The sequence below is a fragment of the Bombyx mori genome, chromosome 12, assembly GCF_030269925.1.
Source record: "Bombyx mori chromosome 12, ASM3026992v2".
In the NCBI taxonomy this organism is placed as follows: domain Eukaryota; kingdom Metazoa; phylum Arthropoda; class Insecta; order Lepidoptera; family Bombycidae; genus Bombyx; species Bombyx mori.
Genome location: NC_085118.1, coordinates 4582490 through 4605680, shown reverse-complemented (window position 1 = coordinate 4605680; position 23191 = coordinate 4582490). Strand labels below are relative to the sequence as shown.

Here is a 23191-nt window from a genome sequence, read left to right as displayed (position 1 = left end):
GAAAAGGCGTGCTCAAAGCCTCATCGCAATTTGGAGTCACTCAAGACATCCTTGATTAAGGCAGCCGCCGATATTGACATGGACCACGTTCGTGCTGCGATAGACGACTGGCCGCGCAGATTGAAGGCCTGTATTCAAAATCACGGAGGTCATTTTGAATAAACTTTAGTGTCATAAGAATCTATGTTTTGTTAAGTTCATTTTGGTATATGAATGGTTACATAATGAATAAACTTGTTTCAATTATTTTACATAAAAAATGTGACAGAATTTATGACCTGACTAGGTATATTTAAAGGTATATATACGTACGTCTCAGATACCCATAACACAGGGAATCCTAATTCAGGGTTGGATGTCCATGTGTCCTTTGTTCAGTTATATGTATTACATTAGTTACATTTGTGGCTACCAGATTGTTTAAAGTGAATGTCACTACCCAATTTCAGTATGATATGTTTTCTTTGAAAAGCACCAAGCCTTCTAAATAATTATGTGTGTATCATTAATTACTTCCATGGCAACATCCAGAATTTTCTCCGATAGGCGTTGAGTAACCTTCGGTTAGTAAGTTAATTTGACTATAGTATCTTCTTCGGTTTTCACGAGTCTTAGAATTTTAATTAATATTTGTATATATTATTTATGATTTTGATAATAATTATTAATCTAAAACATAAAGTCTTATATATAAATGGACGGTATACGATTTAAAATCAAAGAAAGTACTAGAAGCTCAATTTAAACATCATTTAATTATTTCATTTTCCTGCGTCGATCGTCATAACATAGCTCTCAGGTTCGTAATCAAAATCCAGGGTCCTTGATCTTACAATTTCTTTGAATACAAAGGCGGATTTTCTCGGTGTCCGTGTGCGTTCTGGACTGTCGTAATCAACTTCATAAAATCCGAATCTTTGCCTGGAAATGTAAAACCACATTATCAGACTATACAATATTATTAATGTTAGTAGTAGTATTTACTGCAAATAACAAAATGAGCTTAAGGACTTCGCGATCTTGAACAATTATAATCCTCGTAACGAAGTGCATATTGTTATTATGATAATTTTTTATTGCTTTTATAGACAGTCGAGTATACGGCCCACCTGGGGATCAGTGGAACCGTTGTTCATCAACGCCAGGGGTATATAGTATTATAGCCATGTCTTGTTTGAATAAGGACGTGTCATAGAACTCATGAAACACAAGGGCGAAAAGTACAAATAGTTCCTGAGAGCACTGCTTATGCAATATAGAGTATAGAACATAAAAAGAACCAAGGTCCCTCCGTAGAGAGGGTGGATCCAAAGGATCTGTGGGGACGGGATTCTCGACAATCTGAACAGCCTTCAGTCCAGTGACAGGTTCAGTACTCCACTCGAAGCTGAACCTGTGCTTGTGTAGATATAAATCGGTGTCAACATTTTATCTAACGATCAGCATTCCTACTTATAGTTAATCATATCAATACTTAATCCATTCATTTCGACTGAGTTATACAGTGATTGCTAATATGGCATAATACGTCTTCATAAAATCGTTTATATAGTTGCAGGGTCTTGTACCACGACTTCCTGTGCAGCTAAAAAAATTATTACAATAGATGTAGTATTCGCTAATTTCACAGAAGGTTCATGAGAGTACTCACGTGTAACCATTCATCCATTCAAAATTATCCATCAAACTCCAAGAAGTGTAGAGTCTGATATCGGATCCATCTTCAATAGCATCAAGAACAGCGTTCAAGTACAACCTAAGATGCGTGATTCGGTCGTTGTCTTCTAAGCCGGGCAGGGTCGCGAAGCCGTTTTCAGTGATGATAATCGGTACGTTATTGTAAAAATTCGAAATTTGTCTCAAAAGTTTGTAGAAGCCCCATGGTGTGGTCTATCAAGTGATATACAAACAGGTTCGTTAATTACATCAAAAACTAGTACTATAGAAGCACTTTTAAGACTTATGTCGTACTTTGGATAGGTTTTTATATTTTTGGGATTCATAATCATCAATCAATTGTAGCCTTATTTACAAAGTTTATCTTGGTTTTAGATGATATCGTTGCCGCGCTTACGGTTATTTTATGGTAACATGACAAAGGGCAATCTAGAAATTGTTTAGTGTACAAAACGCGACTTCTAATGGCCGCAGTGGAATTACACACTGAAATGGCTTAGTATATTGGATTTCCTAGCTTACTGCATACATTTTACTTAAATACTTTAAAATTATGAGTCAGGACCCGCCACGTCGTGTATACGTACCGATGTAATTGAAACTATAATCTTATGTACATAGGGATTTACCTTGTGATGTATATAGGGCTTAGAAGGAATATAAATACAAGCTATTGGAAGACGAGCAAGTAGTTTTCAAGCAATAAGCTTACCTTAATTCTGTTATGCGTACCAATGGCCCATTCATCCTTAGCATAATAGATTACTCCAGCATCATCAAAATAGGAAGGTACTGCGTAGTGGCCCACTACTGATTCGTTTCTATACGCCAAATAAGTCGAATAATGATTTACTCCAAAAAAGTCTGATGTTCCACGGATGTATTGAACTTCTTCAGGACTTAGCTCTGGGAACCGTGAACGTAAGAAACCTTGTTCAGCACTCTTAGCTGCTACACGTTGTTTGACTATTTCGGGATAGTCACCGCTGTCAGTGAATATAGGGTGACCGTATTGACCCCACTGTAAAAGCATTTTAATATTTACTGTTTTAATAAGTAGAATGAAAATAAATATTGGTCTCGCGAAGGGTTGTGAAACTGTAGGCGACATCAAGTTTTCGATGAATTTATATAAAGCATTATTAAGGACATTGTAGGTATACGAGAATACGGCCCGCCTAATGATCAGTAGTCTTTAGCAATTCAGCAAATTAGTGGACATCGGCAATGCCAGAGATACAGCCAAGCCGCTGTCGGCTCCTGATTATAATTAGAGTATACAGTAGATACATTATTGATTTTAGTACATGCATGAACAAACCTCGAATAAGATCATTTCATTCGCGGCGGTGATATCTTCCTCGCGGTCGCTTTCAGGCTCATACCATTGGCAACTAATGGTTATAGAGATATTTCCATTTTGGGTAGGTCGGAATTCTTTGTCATAGATATGATAAGCTTTAGCGTGAGCTAAAAGAACGTTCTTCCCACACAAGTAATCGGCTACTCCGGTCATAGTGTATGCTGGAGCCATTGTACCATTACCATAACCTTGGAAACAAATTTCTTTCGGTTCGTTTATAGTAATCCAATTCTTAACTCGATCACCAAATTTTTGGAACAGAACTCTAGCGTAGTCCGCATACCAATCGATAATATATGGGTTCGTCCAACCTCCCATATCTTGCAATTTCTGTGGTAAGTCCCAGTGGTAAATTGTGAGCATCGGCTTAATATTGTGTTTGAGTAATTCGTCAATCAGATTATTGTAATAAGCAACTCCAGCTTCATTTATGTAATCTGGGAAACTCGTGGGTAAAATACGAGTCCAGGACACAGAGAATCTGTAATAATCAATACCAAGTTCTCTTATCATTTCAACATCTCGTTTGTAAAGGTTATATGAATCATTTGCGATGTCTCCTGTAGAGTTGTCAGCCATGGGACTGGGTTCTTTGTGGCAAATATGATCCCAAATGTTTTCAGTCTTTCCTGCAAACAGCATTTAAATTAAGTTTATTTATTAAATTTAAATTAACAGCTTAAACGTACCTTGATTAAGAGGCTTAAATGTAATTATAATACATTTACCATCAACATTCCAAGCGCCTTCTATTTGGTATGACGCAGTTGCAGTACTGAACATAAACCCTTCAGGAAATCTGCGTGGATTATGGCAAACACACACTCCAATTGCACTCGTTAGAATGCCAAAGGATAACAGTAAAGATCTATAAACGAAAAAAATTGATACATAGGCTTACTACAAAGGAACAACATAATAAAATATTAGAGAATTTCTCAGTTTGACAATAGACACTTAAATCAGTGTAATAAATAATAGGTAGTAAACTTACAACAAATTAGCGAATGGTAAACGCAGCATTGTTTGTCGTTCAAATATAATCCAACGCTCTCACTGCGCATTTTATAGAAAACGAAATTTATCTTTCTGATAGATTATCAGACGATTTTATAGAAGAAATTGTTACAAAAGATAAAAAACTACAAGATAGATCACACTTATCATCCAGTTAGAGATCAAAAAACGTCACTAAAGTCTTATGTAATATTTTGTTAGAATTTGATACAAATCAGTAGAGATCAAATTGCCACGATGCTTTTAGTCCGCGTAGATGAGCACCCCAGTCCGCTCTGAGATAAGCTGTTACAGGGTTGATAGAGAATTAATAGAATTAATAGAGAAATACACAGTGTGAATGCCAGTTTGAGACGTGAAGTTGAACTGTTAATGACACCGGAATAATCGGTAGCTTTTTCTCTTTCAATGTGTTTGTATAAGGAAGTTTTCAATGTTAAGGACATATCCAAGTTGCTGTTTATCGAGAAGTGCTCTTTTTTTAAACATTGTTTGAAGAAGTACCTGATGCTTTGGGAGCACTAGAAAAGTGGAACTTATATTAAAACGAATGATATATGTATTATAAAATTAGTCTATTAAAAAGCCCTGTAGTATGCAACGGCTATTGGTAAATGTGTGGGCTCGAAAAGTGTGTAGCTTCGAATGAAATTTTCTATCACATTCTTTATCGAAAAGGTTCAGGAAGACGAAACTTACAGCGAAAGCTCTAGCCCTTGCATTTCAAGTTTTCAGCCCAATCCGAGTAAGGTATAGAAGTAGATCTGACTTTGATTGTTTTGAAGTTGATAAGCGCCTGGAGACAAATACAATAATACTCTTAGTAAATTACCTTTATACTACTTACTACTACTACTATAAGTACTACCAAAGATCCCCTGTTGCATTGTCGTTTTTCAGGGCAACTATTTTTAAGGAAAAATAAGTATTCAGTGGCATGGAACTCCTTGGGCCCGCGGTCTGCTCCCAACGCGCGGGCGCCTCTTTAAGTGCGGGGACCTCGTAGGAGGTTCGGCGTCGGCACGAAAAAAAAAAGTTATGGCTTGAATCAAAACTCTTTTGTCAATTTTATTAAGCTCGTCACTGAAAGTAATGGGGAAAAGAAAGAATAAAGAATTAGGTAAACCGTAATCGTGTAATGTAAATGTAGAGGTTTTTCTTAAAAAAAAAAAAACTCTCGCTATGCTAAAACCTGTACTTTGCTATGTATTAATATAGTTAGTAGTAGTATGTGTGTAATGTATAATATGTAAGTAAATTTTGAAGAGACACCCTCTTCAAAATTTTAACCAAATTACGAAAACAACTAGAAAAACTTGAATGAATTGTTTGGAATTTTTAAAGCATTGTCACATTTTATGAAGAATTATGATGTGATGCGAATTATGAGATTATGATCCATGGTGACATTACAGGGCTAATGGTTGTAGGGCATATTGTGAGCTTGCAAGAATAGCTACAATCATCCTTCCAGTTTCAACTACAAAATAGTAATGTTTAAAATAGTAATGTTTTTGAAGATCGGGATTAACCACTAGCTTTCCACTTGCTTGTTTTTTCTGTGTCAAACACACTTTATGGTTGGAAACCCGCGATATTCAATTTCTGTCTCCAAGACTTTGCTAATTAGAACAATGTAAAAGGTCCTACTGTAGTTCATATAGATGACGACCATTTGGTCACCTTTGTTTTTTTATTTATTTTATTGACAGCTGCTGTTAAGTGATCACCGGAACCCATCGACGTATCACAACGTCGATGCCGCTACACACGTTGAGATGAGTACATTAACTACCAATGTTCTTCATTAACTTTCTGCACTCCTAATATTCACAATATAAACTTAATTTGAATATATTAATAATTTATAATTAACTTCACACAATTTAAAAGAGACGGGTGCCACTTACGCTTACGACCAGTTACAATCACACCTGTCTTAATAATACTTCGAGTGAATTACGTGTCACACAATGATACGATTTCGAAACAGATTTGTTAATATAAATTTTATTTTAGGTTAAAATCGAGATATAAATACTATACTATAATTATTATGCTATATAGTTATATATAATTATGTACTGGTAATACTGGAAGCCTAGCCTAGTAAATATTATAGGTGTGGTTATGCAACTACACGGTGGTTTTGTTTTCTTGAATGAATTCCATGCCGAGGGCAATAATTGTAGTAATCAAATCCGCAAATTATACAAAATGTTATTACTGGCGTGTTTTGTGTGGGAAGAACGTGGTCCACCGTATTGGCTGAGAGGACAAAAAACACAAGAAAATAATCTCATCTTTCTAATCTACGAGCGACCCGCCCTCGCTTCGCTTCGGAAACATTAAAACTCACATGAAACCAAAAAAATAAAATAAAAAAAAAATAAAAAAAAAGTAGCCTATGTTCATCAGGGACAATGTCGGCTTCTAATGGAAAAAGAATTTTTCAAATCGGTCCAGTAGTTTCGGAGCCTATTCGAAACAAACAAACAAACAAATCTTTCCTCTTTATAATATTAGTATAGAAGTATAGATAACTAATGTAATTCTGAGATAACTCTGTATCTGATTACTTTACAAACACTCGCCAAACTGCATCTTATGAGTCGGGGGTTAGCAGAGCGACGCTATCGAAGGCCAGATCGTCGACTAACGCGGCGAGGCGTCTATCGATGTGGGTTGTGGTATGAGAATTACATCTGATGTGTTTACAATTTAGGTCGTTCGACAGAATGAAAGAGCTTCCAATCTCGAACGATCTTAGCAGGTGGATGATAAACAGACGCGATGATGATCGCCGCGTATCCCGTCAGTGAGTATCGGCAGACTGATAATTCGACGTTAGGGAGCGCGGCGGGATCGAGCGGGACGCAATACAGGGCTCTTCTATAGCATATAATGGTACCAAAACTGCGATGAGCCCGCCATTCCTAACTATGTTAAAATTCGCGATTTTAAGGTCGCGACGCGCGAGCTTAAGGAAGGCCTGCTATACTAGAAAAGTGTCAATTTAATGGTCACGAAAAAAATCATAAACCTGATCATGTTGATTCGCGAAACCGTAAGCGTTAAAAAATCCTATCGTTACGGATATGGGTTTTATTCTACCTTGGTACTCCATTGATAACCGGCGAGTTAGGGGAGGAGGTAGGAATTGAACGGCTTGTATATATCGGCGTATTCTTGCACAACTGCAATGAGGCGCTGTGCAGTGGAAGTGGTTCGGATGGCGTCGCCTAAAGCGTTAACTCGCTAGAACGAGATTGTCGGACGCGGTCGGAAGGCAACTTGCGGGGGAGGGATGAATCGTGAGAGAGAGGCGAGTTATAAGGGGAGTTGCAGCTTTGTTCGTGTATGGTAGCTGCTTAGCCTAGGGTGAGACGCTGGGCACGGGCTTCGAGGGCGATACCGGAGAAACCACAGACGGTCCGTATTGTTACTCTCGGGGGTAGGCTGGGGGGCGACAAGAACCATACCATTTATATGGCTCCTTGCTGCGACATGCTGTGCATGCGGTGCACGGAAATTATCGATAAGCCTTGTTCTAGCAGGTCGGCCTCGAAGAGCTCATGATCTAGATCTTTCGGTATTCTGCGTATTGCAGAGTTCGCGCTCCTCCTGGAGCATAAAAGTGTGGAAACTAATAAGCTCCTTACGTTGTATTTCGTTCAAAGATGGTCATTTATCGCTCTGTCTGCGGAATTTTTAGATAACTATATTTATCGTTCTGATACATTATCATGTGATTTTACTGAAGTGGTAACAGTTTAAAAACCCCACCTGTGGTGTTCGAATTATCAATTGGTAAAATTGATTATCTAGATCTGTAGGTATCTGAAATGAAAAAATAAAACTTATATAAGATGAACTTAATATTTGATTTTAACTCAATAAGCATCAGTGGGGAACAACTTGCCATAATTCTTTTGTTCCTGGTAGACGATCAGTAGAGCTCTCAGTCCGCTCTAAGATAAGCAGTTACAGAGTTATCAGATAGCATAATGTGAGCGCTAATTTGAGGCATGAAGTTGAAGTGTTAATGACACCGGTATAATCGGCAGCTTTTTCTTTTTCCATGCGGTTACTCAAGGAAGTTTTCAGTGTTAAGAGCACCTCCAAGATGCTGTTTATCGAGAAGTGTTCTTTTTTAGACCTTGTGTTGACAGATACCACAGTATGACACGCCAATTTGGGATCTTACGTTGAAGTGTCAATGTCACCGACATCATGGGTGACCTCAACAGTATAGACACTCGGCTTAGTAGATATATTGTGTTGGAAATGAATCGAAAGCTACACCTGATTCCATTGATATCCTTTGATAGTACCATGATTACTATCTTGTACTTATGTTGTATGTATGACGGACGTTACTAATAAGTACTAGGGCTGTCCTAGACACATCTCATAAATTACGATCTGCTAATTTGAATGTAATATATGCCGCCAAAATGCATGGACAATTCCAAAGCAAAATTGTATAGCAATAGAAACGGCGCCATCTGTGTGTTCAAAGTGTATTAGCGGTATTTACTTAGTAGATGGCACTAGTAGCCTTAAAAGAATAATAAATATTTTATCTTCATGGTATAAATTTGGTATTCCGCTGCCGTAGTAACTAAATACGTCCTTTGCCTGAGGTGCTCTACCGCGAGATGCTACCGCTAAGCGCGTAACAATATTTTCTGTCTCTTTTGTACTTGTGCGAAAGAGAGTGAAAATATTATTATTCGCACTAATATCTTTTGTTGTCCGTCACATATACTAAATTCTTTACGGAGACCCATGTTGCGTCAACCATGAAGTGTCAACTTTACCAATCTCCAAATTTAGCAGTAAATTTACAAAAACACGATTCGAATCGAAACATGAATTATCGCCATGAACTCGTGACATACGATTCTGTCGGTGCATTCATAGACCACTCGACCATTGAACTACAACTATCTGACTATCTGAGGTAATGAAAATTGACTTTAGATTAGGTTGCCTTAAATTAGTCGGTAAGTCATGTTTTACGAAACGTAGAGAGGGTAGACTAAAGATGATCAAACTATCAGGCTGTGTTTTTATCACCCATATTTTGTTACTTGTTCAGCCGGTTGCTACTTATCGTTCGATCATCTCTTTCAATTTGAATCTGCTTATTAAGATAATAATAATTAATAAACTATTTATTAAAATGAGTACTCATCACAATATTGAAATGGTTAAAAGGTGTGAAATAATTAATTTACATAAAGAAGGAAAAATTATGTCGCAAGTTTCTGGAGAAACTGGAGTTCATTTGAGTTTTTTGACGTGACAACGTCTTATAATTCGATGGAGCCGGCTGCACGCACGAAAAAACATGTTTTTTTTTATTTTTTATTTTTTTTTATTGCTTAGATGGTTGGACGAGCTCACAGCCCACCTGGTGCTAAGTGGTTACTGGAGCCCATAGACATCTACAATGTAAATGCGCCACCCACCTTGAGATATAAGTTCTAAGGTCTCAGTATGATTACAACGGCTGCCCCACCCTTCAAACCGAAACGCATTACTGCTTCACGGCAGAAATAGGCGGGGTGGTGGTACCTACCCGTGCGGACTCACAAGAGGTCCTACCACCAGTGATTCATTGAGGCGTTCCATTTAAGGCTTGAAGTGCAAGCGAGAGCGCGCAACGAGCGACAAAGAGGCACAATCGACCTCCGCGTTCGGCAGCGTTCGACATCTGTCTCTCTCCTACTTGAGAGACCGATGCATCCGCGTGGACAGCTGCTATAAAATAATACATTTACATGTTTTCGTCAAGTATGAAGTTCAGGGAAAAGTGAATGTGGTGTCAATTGTCCATACAAAATATCTATCAAACAAATAAAATTAAAATTTTCTTTTGAAAAATGAAACCATTCCATCAGTATTTTCTTATGACGTTGTCACGTTCAACTATCGTCAGTAAACCGACTTTACAGACAACCGTTTTTTTTGTTTACGTTTATCCATTTATGATCCATAATGAAGAAAATTGATTTAAACCGATTATCGTCGTGCTCACCATGTAAGAGTTCAATATAATATAACTGCCTTATTATGTGTACCATAAAATATAACATTTTGTGTTATATATTTTATTACATAATTTTTTGGCGTCCAAAATGCTGGGAGTCCTCAAGAGAGCGAAGTGGTACTTCGCGCCTGGACAAAGACTTTTGCTCTATAAAGCACAGTCCGGCCTCGCGTGGAGTACGGCTCCCAAATACCAGTTACTCCCATTTGACTCACAGAAGAGGGCCGTTCGGATTCTCGATAATCCCATTCTCACAGATCGTTTGGAGCCTCTGGGTCTGCGGAGGGACTTCGCTTCTCTTTGTATTTTGTACCGTATGTTCCTTGGGGAATGCTTTGAGGAATTGTTCGAGATGATACCAACGTCTCGTTTTTACCATTGCACGGCCCGCCACCGGAGTAGAGTTCATCCATACTACCTGGAGCCACTACGTTCATCCACAGTGCGTTTCCAGATATCTTTTTTGCCACATACCATCCGGCTATGGAATGAGCTCCCCTCCACGGTGTTTCCCGAGCGCTATGACATGTCGTTCTTCAAACGAGGCTTATGGAGTGTACTTAACGGTAGGCAGTGGCTTGGCTCTGCTGAAGTCCATGGGCGCGCATTTCGCTGAAATAATGTATGACAGAATTATTCCCCTATAAAGGTCCTAAAAAAAGTCCGCGACAGTATATGTTTATATTTTAAGGTTGGCTCACTATAACAACCTTTTTTATGTTAACCAAATTTGTTCTAAATTATGCATTATTTGTGGTGTTTTTATAAAGATAATATTAATCATTATCCAAATATTATACGTTACTCATTATAAGTATTTAATTTAAAAGAAATTTGTTCAGAATAAGAAGAATGACAAGAATAACCCAATCAATTCAAGATCGGCTTTGAAAATTGTAGATTTTTCTCGAATTCTCCAGGATCCCATCATCAAATCCTGATCCTGATGATTACAGGACCATTCGAGAAGTCTACCTTTTCGAACAACAAAACAAAAAAAGAAAAAAGAATTATCAGAATCGGTTCAAGCATTCTCGAGAAATCGGTGAACCTACATAGATAAAAACATTATAGTACTTAGTTGTCTTAATATAATACTTAATCCGGTCAAAGGTCATGCTAAATAATTGTTAGGTATATATAAAATGTATAACAGTTATATATAATAATATACTTTCAAATACAATTTTTTTATTGTGGTTCAGCTTCAAACTTCTTTCTACTTACAGAAACGAATACTTAAGCTAATACCTCGATAAAATGTTAAAATACAACTTTTGTTCATTCCATAATATAATTATTCAAAGTTTTAATTAAATAAGTTAAAACCTCATAACATATTTGCCGTATGCGTTCGTAGCATTTAACTAGACTGGGCACAAAGGCTAAAAATAAGGATTTAGAAACTCAAACACAACCTGATTTAAAATATAATGTATTCGATTCTACTCTAGATTCTAATCGAACTACTTACTAGTTTTCGGTTATTAAATTAACATCAAAAACTGCTTCAATATTTAATGAATTCAAATATTGTTTTAAGAATACATATTTTATGTTTTAAGCTCCAAAAAGGGGATTATTTCTGTTGCAAAGTTATTCTTTTTCCATAATATTTTTTTATTTCACTTATCTACAAAATTAAAATGTAAACTTATAAATAAACAAAACATAGAAAAATCGTATCTTTATGAAAAAGATACGAACTCTTGGTCATTTTCGGATTCATCTAAGCAGCCGTTAAACTGAGCTATCGGCACATACTGTCATTAGGATAAAATATCGACCTTAAAATAATTTAATATACCGCGGATTAAGCTAATTGTAATCGTGATTTTAGATTTAATGTTGTTATATTTTATGTTGTAATTGGTTTTATTGATGATTGATAACAAATTAATACGCAACTTCAAGTATAAGTCATAATAGTACTATAGAGATATTATTTTTGTTAACATTCTATCTACCTAGTCTTGCCATAAATACTGAGACAAAGGAGAAAAAAAATTCTATTGCAAATAACATTTATTACTTTTACAGTGTGTTAGTTTAATACATAAATATAAAACAATTTAAAGTGTAAAAAGCTTATTCGAAGTGGTCTCCATTGGCTGCAATACAGTCTTTTAAACGTTGAGGCCAGTTATCAATAGAAGCACGCACTCTTTCCATGGGAAAAAATTTCACTGCCAATCGTACGGATTGTTTTAGGAGCTCCAAATTATCATGGCGCTTAGAGCAAGCCGTACTCTCTAAAACTGACCATAAATCATAATCCAGCGGATTAAGATCGGGACTAGACGACGGCCAGTCTTCAGCTCTGATGAAGTCCGAAACGCTCGTTTCCAACCAAGACTGCGTAGACCGAGCTTTATGACCTGGCGCCGAGTCTTGCTGGAAGGACCATTCTTGATTATTGAATATGGTGTTGTTAAGGGGCTTCACTACCTTCTCATGAATGGTATCTTGATACACTTGTGCCGATGTTTTGATACCTTTTTCACAAAAGTATGGCTCAGTCACTCCTTCATAGCTAATACCCCACCAAACCATCACTGAAGTCGGATAGCGTCCACGTTGCACTCTGTCGACTAATTGGGAAGCTTCCTTAGAGCTTTGAGCATAAATACGGTAATTTTGTTTGTTAAAAAGTTGCTCAATTGTAAAAAAATTCTCATCCGTAAACAAAAATTTTCTATGACCTCCCTTTGCGTACCGCTTCAGTAGTTGTTTCGATTTTACCACCCTGTTCTCTTTTAAATTATCAGTTAAGAAATGACCAATACGTCTCTTATAGGCTGCAAGTCCTAAGTCATCTTTTAAAATACGCGACATGGTTCTAGGTGCTGTCTTCATCTCCCGAGATAAAATCTTTTGCTTTCGGACAGGATTTCTTCGAATTCTTTCCCTTACTGCTTTGACCACCTTTTTCGTACGAACACTACGTGGACGGCCAGATCTTTTTCTGTCACAAACAGAGGAGGTCTCATTGCACCTATTAATAGCCCGGTACACAAATATTTTACTAATACCAAGCGTATGGAGAGTTTAAAAAATTGCATTTGGCTCCATACCTACTTTGTGTAACGCAATAACAGCGATTCGGTTCTCTTTATCACCCCACTCCATTTTAATATCGCAAAATATTGTACAATGTATTGGCGCCAAAATGAGAAAACACAATGAGTAATTAGATAAAAATGACAGATTCCAAATTCAAATGTAATATTTTGTTTATTTTTAATTGTAACAGTATTTATGGCCAGACTAAGTATTTACACCTAAATTGTTAAGCAGTTTAACATTTTATCTAGTAATTTTTTTGCGAATACCTTACAATATCCTCACCGTCGTGTTCAGGCGAATATAGAGCTTAAGGTGTCTATTCACTTATGCTGTCGCCTGTACTTAAAAAAACAATATTCCTGTTGCGTTGGTATTTGTGAGGATCACTAATGCTTAAGGCTGAAAAAAGGACTGAGAGGAATACTTATTTTGATGGATAAAATTACAGGGATGCTTATATCACGTGATGCAACTCTGCTGTGATTTGAATCTACTTTGTTATTAATTCAGTAACTCATCAAACAGATCAACAATCTAATTGTTTTGGTTTAAAACAAGGAAGTTACCGTAGGGTGTCCATTTTTTCCCATAGAAGTACACTGAGTTTCTCGCCGGATCTTCTCAGTGGGTCGCGTTTCCGATCCGGTGGTAGATTCTGTGAAGCACTTCTTTTGCTAGGGCCAGTGCTAGCAATACTCCGGTTTGAGCCCCGTGAATTCATCTACACGTCAATGAGAAGCTGAAATAGCCTCTCAAGGCTAACAGGATAGGTAGGGAAAAAGAAAAAAATGGTGTTCATGAAACTCGTAACTGAAATTGATAAAGTAAGCTAAAGAATTACATACCGTCTGTAAAACGTGCTATGTAGCTTTGTCCTCTTCCTCGTTGAAACAATTAGTATTCGTTCGTCATACGAAACACGTGGGCTTAAATTGTATTACTTTGACGTGTCGTCTCGTCAAAATTTTAACTGAATTACGTAAACAACGAGAACGTAGGAACAAAATAATGAATGCGTTATTAGGAATTTTTAAAGCATTATCATATTTATGGATAATTAGGATCGATGGTCACATTAAAAGCTTTACGATTGTATTTATGATTGTATCTTTTGGGTTCATGGCAGAAATAGGCAGGTTGGTGACACAGGCTCATACCCCATTACTGGTTTACTACAAAATATCACAACAACAAGTTTACTCTAATTATATTTTACATCTTAAAGCTCTAATTCTTAATAGTCATTGTATGATTTGAAATCAGAGAATAAAAATAAAATTTCAATTTAAAATATCCTTTAATCACTTCATTTTCCTTCGTCAATCGTCATAACGTAGCTTTCAGGTTTATAATCAAAGTCTAGAGTCCTTGATTTTACAATTTCTTTGAATATAAAAGCAGATTTTCTCGGCGTCCGTGTAAGTTCTGGACTGTCGTAATCAACTTCATAAAGTCCAAATCTTTGCCTGGAAATATAGACAGGCAATATCAAAGGATTTTATTATTACAATCATATCAATCATAATCAAATTACATTATAGATCGCTAATTTAAGAAAATTAATGAGATATAAATACTCACGTATATCCAGACATCCATTCAAAATTATCCATCAAGCTCCAAGGAGTATACAGTCTGATATCGGATCCATCTTTAATAGCGTCTAGAAGAGCATTTAAATACAATCTCAGATGCGTGATTCGGTCGTTGTCTTCGAAGCCGGTAAGGGTCGCGAAACCGTTTTCAGTGATTATAATCGGAACGTTATTGTAAAAATTCGAAATTTGTCTCAAAAGTTTGTAGAAGCCCCATGGTGTGGTCTGTGAATGAAAGTTGTTAGAGCTTTGTTAGTACCTTGAACCTTATTCTGATATTATAAATAAAACAGGTTTAACCTAATCAAATAAAAATATTTCCGAAGCAATTGCTAGTTCAGTGATAGTTGATATAACTTCTGCCGCAGCTTGTTAGTGTCAGCGTGTCTTCAGCTATGTCTTCAATTGAAATCCTTAATCTTATTCACGGCTGAGCAGGTAAGCTGGAGTTTGAAAGTGAAAGAGATACTCACACTGCGAGTCTCGACATCGCGAAAGCCTTTAAAGCGGTCTAGGATAGGATACTTATACCGAGATTACGATTGGATTGGATCCTAAACTTTTTGCATTAGCGGGGAATGAAATCAGTAATCGTAGTCGATTACAAACTGAAGCACTGACGTTCTATAATGAGCGAAATTCTGTCTAACACTTTTCTTTCATTATGCTAATGAGGTGCTCTCCATCATTGCTTTGTAGGCGACAGCACAGAGAAGGAATGATGAAATTACCGTCACATTTATGACCTTAATCAGATAGTTTCCAACTGAACTATGACGTTTACTGGTGGTAGGATCTCTTGTGAGTCCGCAAATGTACCACCCTGCCTATTTCTGCCGTGAAGCAGTAATGCGTTTCGGTTTGAAGGGCGGGGTAGCCGTTGTAACTATACTGAGACCTTAGAACTTATATCTCAAGGTGGGTGGCGCATTTACGTTGTAGATGTCTATGGGCTCCAGTAACCACTTAACACCAGGTGGGCTATGAGCTCGTCCACCCATCTAAGCAATAAAAAAATTTGAAAAAATGGACAGCCACGAAGCAAAATTAAACTTTGTAATATTATAATCTCACCTTAACTCTGTTATGCGAACCAATGGACCATTCCTCCTTGTCATAAAAGAGTACTCCAACATCATCATTATACGAAGGTATTTCGTAGTAGCCGACAACTGACTCATTTCTGTACGTCAAAAATGTCGAGTAGTGATTTAAACCAAAAAAGTCTGATGTTCCACGGATGTATTGAACTTCTTCAGGGCTTAGCTCTGGGAACCGTGAGCGTAAGAAACCTTGTTCAGCACTCTTAGCTGCTACACGTTGCTTGACTATTTCGGGATAGTCACCGCTGTCAGTAAATATAGGGTGACCGTATTGACCACACTGTAAAAGCAGGCATTTTAATATTTACTGTTTTAATAAGTAGAATTTAAATATTACTAAATATATATTATTCTCGTGAAGGGTCGTGAAACGGCGACATCAAATTGCAAGAGGGATGTCTGTTATTCTCATCCCACCTAGTTATCGATGGTTTTATAGAAATCATTATTATTGACATTGTAGGTAGACGAGAATACGGTCAGTAGTGATCATCAATAGTCTTTAGCTTTTCAGCAAATTAGTAGACATTGGCAACACCAGGTACAAAGCCAAGCCGCTGCCGACTGCTGATTCTATAGGTAATTAGAGTATATAACATACATTTTTTTTGTATATGCATGAACAAACCTCGAATAAGATCATTTCATTCGCTGCGTTAATATCTTCTTCGCGATCGCTTTCAGGCTCATACCATTGGCAACTAATGGTTATAGAGATATTTCCATTTTGGGTAGGTCGGAATTCTTTGTCATAGATATGATAAGCTTTAGCGTGAGCTAAAAGAACGTTTTTCCCACACAAGTAATCAGCCACTCCGCTCATAGTGTATGCTGGAGCTAATGTACCTATTGCGTAACCTTGGAAGCAAATTTCTTTCGGTTCGTTTATAGTGATCCAATTCTTAACTCGATCACCAAATTTTTGGAACAGAACTCTGGCGTAGTCCGCATACCAATCGATAATATATGGGTTCGTCCAACCTCCCATATCCTGTAATTTCTGTGGTAAGTCCCAGTGGTAAATTGTGAGCATCGGCTCAATATTGTATTTGAGTAATTCGTCAATCAGATTATTGTAATAAGCAACTCCAGCTTCATTTATGTAATCTGGGAAACTCGTGGGTAAAATACGAGTCCAGGACACAGAGAATCTGTAATAATCAACACCAAGTTCTCTTATCATTTCAACATCTCGTTTGTAAAGTTTATAGGAATCATTTGCGATGTCTCCCGTAGAGTTATCGGCTACCGGGCTGGGTACTTTGTGACAGGCACGATCCCATATATTTTCAGTTTTTCCTGAAACATTTTTGAATTTTCTAAACTTTGATAATTAGCTTAAATTTATTTCTATTATTACATACATATTTCGAATAGTTGCATGTTTACCGTCAATATTCCAAGCGCCTTCGATTTGGTAAGAGGCTGTAGCAGCTCCAAACAAAAATCCTTTAGGGAATTCGCGCGAAGTTGCATTCGTTAAAATACATAACAATATTAATAATGCTCTGTGAAAAAATGTCAACATACTTAAAAATGGCAAACAATGTACTTATAAAGGATTTTTTTATTGTCCGTGTGGGCATATACGGCCCACCTGATGGTGATATGTCATAGCGCTCAGGAAACACCGTAGAGGAGAGGAGCTCATTCCAAAGCCGGATGGTACGTGGCAAAAAAAGATCTCTGGAAGCGCACTGTGGATGAAGGCAGTGGCTCCAGGTAGTGTGGATGAACTCTACTCCGGTGGCGGGCGGTGCGATGGTAAAAACAAGATGGTGGTATCATCTCAAACAATTCCTCACAGCACTTCCCATGCAACATACGGTACAAAATACAGAGGGAACCGAAGTCCCTTTGCAGACCCAGAGGTTCCAAACGATCCGTGAGAATGGGATTATCGACAATTCGAACGGCTATCTTCTGTATGGAGTCAAATGGAAGAAGCTGGATTTGGGAGCTCCGGCCCAGAGATGGGAGCAGTACTCCACGCGAGGCCGGACTTGTGCTATATAAAGCAAAAGTTTTTGTCCAGGCGTGAATTTTTCTTGATTCGCAATGATATGTTGGTTTTGTTCAATATAAGTGAAATGGCTTAACTTACAATAAATAACTGGAAGGTAAATGAAGCATTGTCACTGCTTCTTCCGAGATAATCCGATGTTCAAACTTCATCTGTACTTATATGAAGGAATCTTTATCTGTGCATTACGATTATCTGATTATTTTATCCGACTGTATGATAGGAATGACAAAATAATGCAGAAAAGCTATGAACACAGCTATGCTATTGAAACACATATATTGGTTCTGCGGATGATCGAAGTCACGGCCCACCTGGTGGTATGAAGTGGTAACCGGAACCCATAGACATCATCATCTGATTGCCGAATCGGAATGCATGTGAATTTTCAATTGTATAGTATAGTATATATATAGTAGCTTTGTCCCAACGCTCAATCATTGACGTAGATTTGCTTTGCGGAAAAATAGGCGTTGTAGTTGTGCTTTTTTTTTCCACAGGAGAAAATCGCCGGATCCCCACCTGCGTATGTGGGAGTTGAACCTCACTAAAAAGCAGGGGCAGCCGTTGTACTATAAAAAATAAAATGCTTCACTATGTTTTTAATATAATATTATTAACGTTCAAAGCTCTCGTCGAACCCGTCGCTTGCGACAAAGAGCTCGACGAGTAAATTAATCCATAGACACAGCCCACTGAGTTTCTCGCCGGATCTTGTCAATGGGTCGCGCTTCCGATCCGGTGGTAGATTCTGCGAAGCACGGCACTTGCTAGGGCTAGTGTTAGCAACGTCATCAGGTTAGAGCCCCGTGAGCTTACCTACTCGCTCGGAGAATCTAGTATGTATAGAATATTAATAAAATATTCAATATTAATAAATTATTAATTAATAATAAATATAAATTAAATTAATAATAATTAATAAATTATTAATATTAATAAATATTACGATATTATTATTATTATAAATACTGCGAGACCACGGGCCCAAGGGTATTTTTAAGTCCTTATCCACTAAACGACTCCCCTGCACTCTTCGCCCAAGCGTCCGATCCCCTCCGAGGTCAGAACTCGGATGAGGTAAGTGGGTTACCGCGGTCAAAACCACAACCAAGGATCCGTCGGCGCAGCCACCCAAGGATGCCTGGCCGACGGAGCCTTCGAGGCGAATCGAAGTCTCTGAAACGTCGACCGTCTCGATACGGCAGCCCGTCAGGCCGCTTAGACGGTGTCGCTCTATTCACTCCACGGCAGCGCGCTAGAGTGCTGGTAGCGCGCCGCGCGGCCTCACCCCCTCAGGTCGCCCCTTGACCTTCACCGGGGGGAGGTCGCTACCTACAGGGGCCGGGACGTACGGGCGTATTCCCGCCTCCGGCCCCCGGCTCGACGGCGACGGATCGGTGCGGAAAGGGAAGAGTTCTCCCTCTCTCGCTCCGCCGCCTCCTTCTGCGAGATGGTGGACTCGCAGAAGTCGAGCATCGCCTTCCAGGACGAGTCGCTGCCGAGCATCGTAGCCACGAAGCACGGCAGCGAGAGGTCCTCACCTATGACCGCGACGAGGGCGGCGCGTTGCTCGTCGAATCCAGAGCAACGCGCCAACGTGTGTTCCGCTGTGTCATCCTCGTCGCGGTCCGCGCAGTGATGGCACTGCGCCGTCGGTTCCCTTCCGGCTATCTTGTGCAAGTACCGGCCGAAACATCCGTGGCCGGTAAGCATCTGCGTCAGCCGGAAGGTGAGGCATCCGCGGTCGCGGCCCACCCAGTCCGCGAGAACCGGGCGGACCGCCTCGACGGTACGGATGCCGGCCGACGGGTCCGCCAAGCGGCGAGACCACGCCTCCAGCACGGACCGCCGAGAGTGGAGCCTCCGCGCTCGAACTACTCCTTCGCCGGGGCGCCCTTCCCCCCTAGAGCGGAGGTCGCTACGCCACCTGTAATCGGCAGCGAGCGCCTCCGCCTCCAGGTCCCAGGGTGGCGCCCCGGCGAGCAAGCACGCCGCCTCGAAGGAGACGGTGCGGTATCCTCGGATCGCCCTGACCGCGATCGCGCGCTGCGGACGTCGCAGCGCCGCGACGTTCTCGCGGGTCAGGGCGTGGCACCATACGGGAGCCCCGTATAGTGCCATCGACCGCACCACCCCCATGTAGAGGCGGCGCGCCACCTGATCGGGACCCCCGACGTTTGGAAGCAGCCGGCTCAGTGAGCCGGCCGTCGCCATCAGCCGAGGGCCCAACTTCTCAAAGTGAGCGCGGAAGTTCCACCGACCGTCCAGTTCGAGGCCTAGGTACCGAAGACCGGTCACCCCGACCCCGACGCGGACGCCTCCGATCACGAGGTGGGCACCCAGAGGCGGCGCTCGTCCCGGCCCGTGAAAAAGCAGGGCCTGGGTTTTGTCGAGCGCCACCTCGAGCCCCAACCGTCGGATCCTAGTGACGACGTGACCAGCCTGCCCCCTAACACCGTGTTTTTTTTTCTTTCTGAAAGTTACATATTCAGTTTTACTTATACTTCAACATTTGAGATTCATGATATTATGTCATCTGTAATGATCCCTAGTAGCTTAAAACAAGGAAGTTACGGTTGTTAATTAAACTCTACGCTGAAAGTAACATACTAAGGTAAAGTTAATTACGTACTGTCGGTAATAGTGTAGCTGTACAGAGGTTTTCAGTTGAAACAATTAATATTCGTTCGTCGTACGAAACACATCAGTTTAAATTAAATAACTTTGGCGTGTCGTCTCGAAATTTTAAGTGAATTACGTGAACTTTAGACTTGCGTTCGAATGTTTGTGTGTCGTTGCTATTTCTACTTTTGTAAATAAAACATTACTGAATATTGTTGGTAAGCAAATTTAAAGTTCAATCTAATATACTCATAAGGTTTTTTTTTAAGTTTTAAAAAAAAACTTTTCGCTTTGGACTATTAAAATTTATAGCATTCTCACAATTATTGGCATAAAAGGACATTGAAATTCGTTGAGAGACGAGATTTTACAATATTTTTTTGATACTAATGATGATGACATTGCTATATAAATCGGGACGTTTAGTGGCCGCGTCGTTGCATATTATTATGATTGTTGCTCGTGGATTCGTTTGCATAGAAATCGTTGGAATGTGTAGACTGTAGTTTTAACTTTTTACTAGATTAATTATATAGACAGTTGAATTACTACCACAATCAGAGATTACAATAATAATTAGTGATTTGTGTATGACAACATCGAGCGACCGCTGTCAAGCAGAGAATTTAGGTGTATTATAATTTATGCATGGAATAATTAGATGTTCACCCGCAATGTCAAACGCATCTCTATTCGATGTTATCCGCCCTTTATTACAATTGCCATTTATTCGAATACAAAAACAATAATCGTTATCAAAATAATAGAATAATTTAAACTATAAAAATAAAAACAAAAAAAATATAATCTCAAATTTAATTGATTTTTATTACTAAAAATGTCGTGTTCCGTTATACATAAGAATATTATCATTTCTTATTAAGTTTTTTCTTGACGTAGGGCATTTCGAGTCTCTTTGTCTCAGTTTTAAATCCTATTTATTACAAAAGAGACCACATTAGTGGTTATTGGAATCTACAAAAGAATAACGCATGGGTTTATGGGCATTAAATGGAACTAATAAGCCATTTTAAATATTTCCAGTCGTAGTCTATAATATAAACACTTAAATATGTGTCTGATTAAAAATCAACATTAAGTTGTTTTAAAAACAGTTTAAATTACATTGAATATGTAAGAAGCGGCAATGTTAATTTGGAATTTATGTCGATGTAGCACTGGTTTGTTGTGAATTGTATGTTAGGTAAAGTTCTAGTCAAATATCTTGGAATTACTATTGTGTTAAAGACCTTGTGATTAAATTATATACATACGTTGGAACGAATCTCGCATAATAATTGGGCCACAGAAGTTCAATTCAGTTGATAAAAGTGATATAGGTATTCTTCAAATCACAAACAAGTGTGAATGTATTTACCAATATTGTTTCAATATTTAAATTGCGATCCAGATAGGTAACTGGAATAACATCTGTTGTAATATGTAGTTGTAAATTAATAATCAGTTGAGGTGCCAGCCGATGTATCGATGTACTATAAGTATATTGCAGACTAATTAAATGGTAAATTAAACCATCAAAATTTACACATAACTGATGCAGACTTCGACAAGGATCAATGTGGGACGTAATTGAAAGTGTTTTGTCTATGGCTTTTGGTAAGCACTTAAGACAGGTCAAGTCTACTCACGGAAGAATAGCAAAAGTCATCATTCGGTAAATGTACTGCTCGATTGCTTAAAGAGAATATAAGTTGATTGCAACAATGAGGTGCAGCAATACGAGATGAATTTGCAGGCACCAATATAATATTTGCAGACCTATTTTTTTTCCACAAAACGAATTCACACGGAGCGCTCTGAGGAATTGTTACATTTTTTCGCGAGACGATTTCAACGTAACCTGGCAAATAGGTGAGCTCACGGGACTCAAATCTGATGTTGTTGCTAACACGAACCCTAGCCAGAGCTGTGCTTCGCAGAATCTACCACCGGGTTGGAAACGCGACCCACTGAGAAGATTCGGCGAGAAACTCAGTGGGTTGTGTCTGTGGGTTAATTTACTCGCCGTGCGCTTCGTCGCAAGCTACGCGTTCGACGAGAACGATGACCGGTATTGTTTGATATTATGATCTCTCCCCCTTTTTACCATCGCACCTCTCGTCGCCAGAGTAGTTCATCAGGACTCTCCTCGACGGTGTTTCCCGAGCGATATGATTTGTTTTCTACAAACGAGGCTTGCGAAGAGTGCTCAGCTCTAGGTAGTGACTTGGCAGCCCCTGACCATCCGGTGAGCCGTATTCTCGTCTGCCTACAAAAGCCATAAAATTACTGTTTCCAATATCAGACTTATATCTAGTTTGATAGGTTACTTTAAGGTGATATTTTACCTATTACGGAAATTATCAATATAATTTATCAACATCTATCTCTGAACATTCGAAAACAATTTTATTTCACCTGCGGTGTGTGGTGGCGATCCGTGTCAAGTCTTATCATTGTTTTTTGACACGGTACCCTTGTATTTCACATTGAAGTTCAGATGTTTTTAGAGCCATGACAAGAAAATCCTACCATATCGATATCATATCTACCGTTATCATATGTGATTGTTTGTACATATGCACATATTTAGCACGTAAGATACTTTCGTTGGAAAGTACATGCTATGTATAACAATGTCTTCGCTGGTTCGTGTTTTTACAT

The 23191-nt window shown here is 38.8% G+C and overlaps 1 protein-coding gene across 1 annotated transcript; it reads right to left on the bottom strand.

The window, feature by feature from the left end:
* Nucleotides 1–736: 736 nt before the first annotated feature.
* On the bottom strand, nucleotides 737–18125 carry LOC101742223 (lactase/phlorizin hydrolase). Its single transcript, XM_012693108.4, has 13 exons — nucleotides 17984–18125; nucleotides 17244–17387; nucleotides 16508–17198; nucleotides 15851–16159; nucleotides 14763–15001; nucleotides 14491–14647; nucleotides 4772–4853; nucleotides 4035–4092; nucleotides 3769–3908; nucleotides 2999–3669; nucleotides 2390–2698; nucleotides 1652–1890; nucleotides 737–921 (listed from the first exon to the last, which is right to left on the bottom strand). Exons 1-13 carry the CDS (start codon nucleotides 18052–18054, stop codon nucleotides 762–764), a joined length of 3270 nt encoding a protein of 1089 aa, XP_012548562.2. The 5' UTR covers nucleotides 18055–18125; the 3' UTR covers nucleotides 737–761.
* Between the last annotated feature and the right edge of the window lie 5066 nt (nucleotides 18126–23191).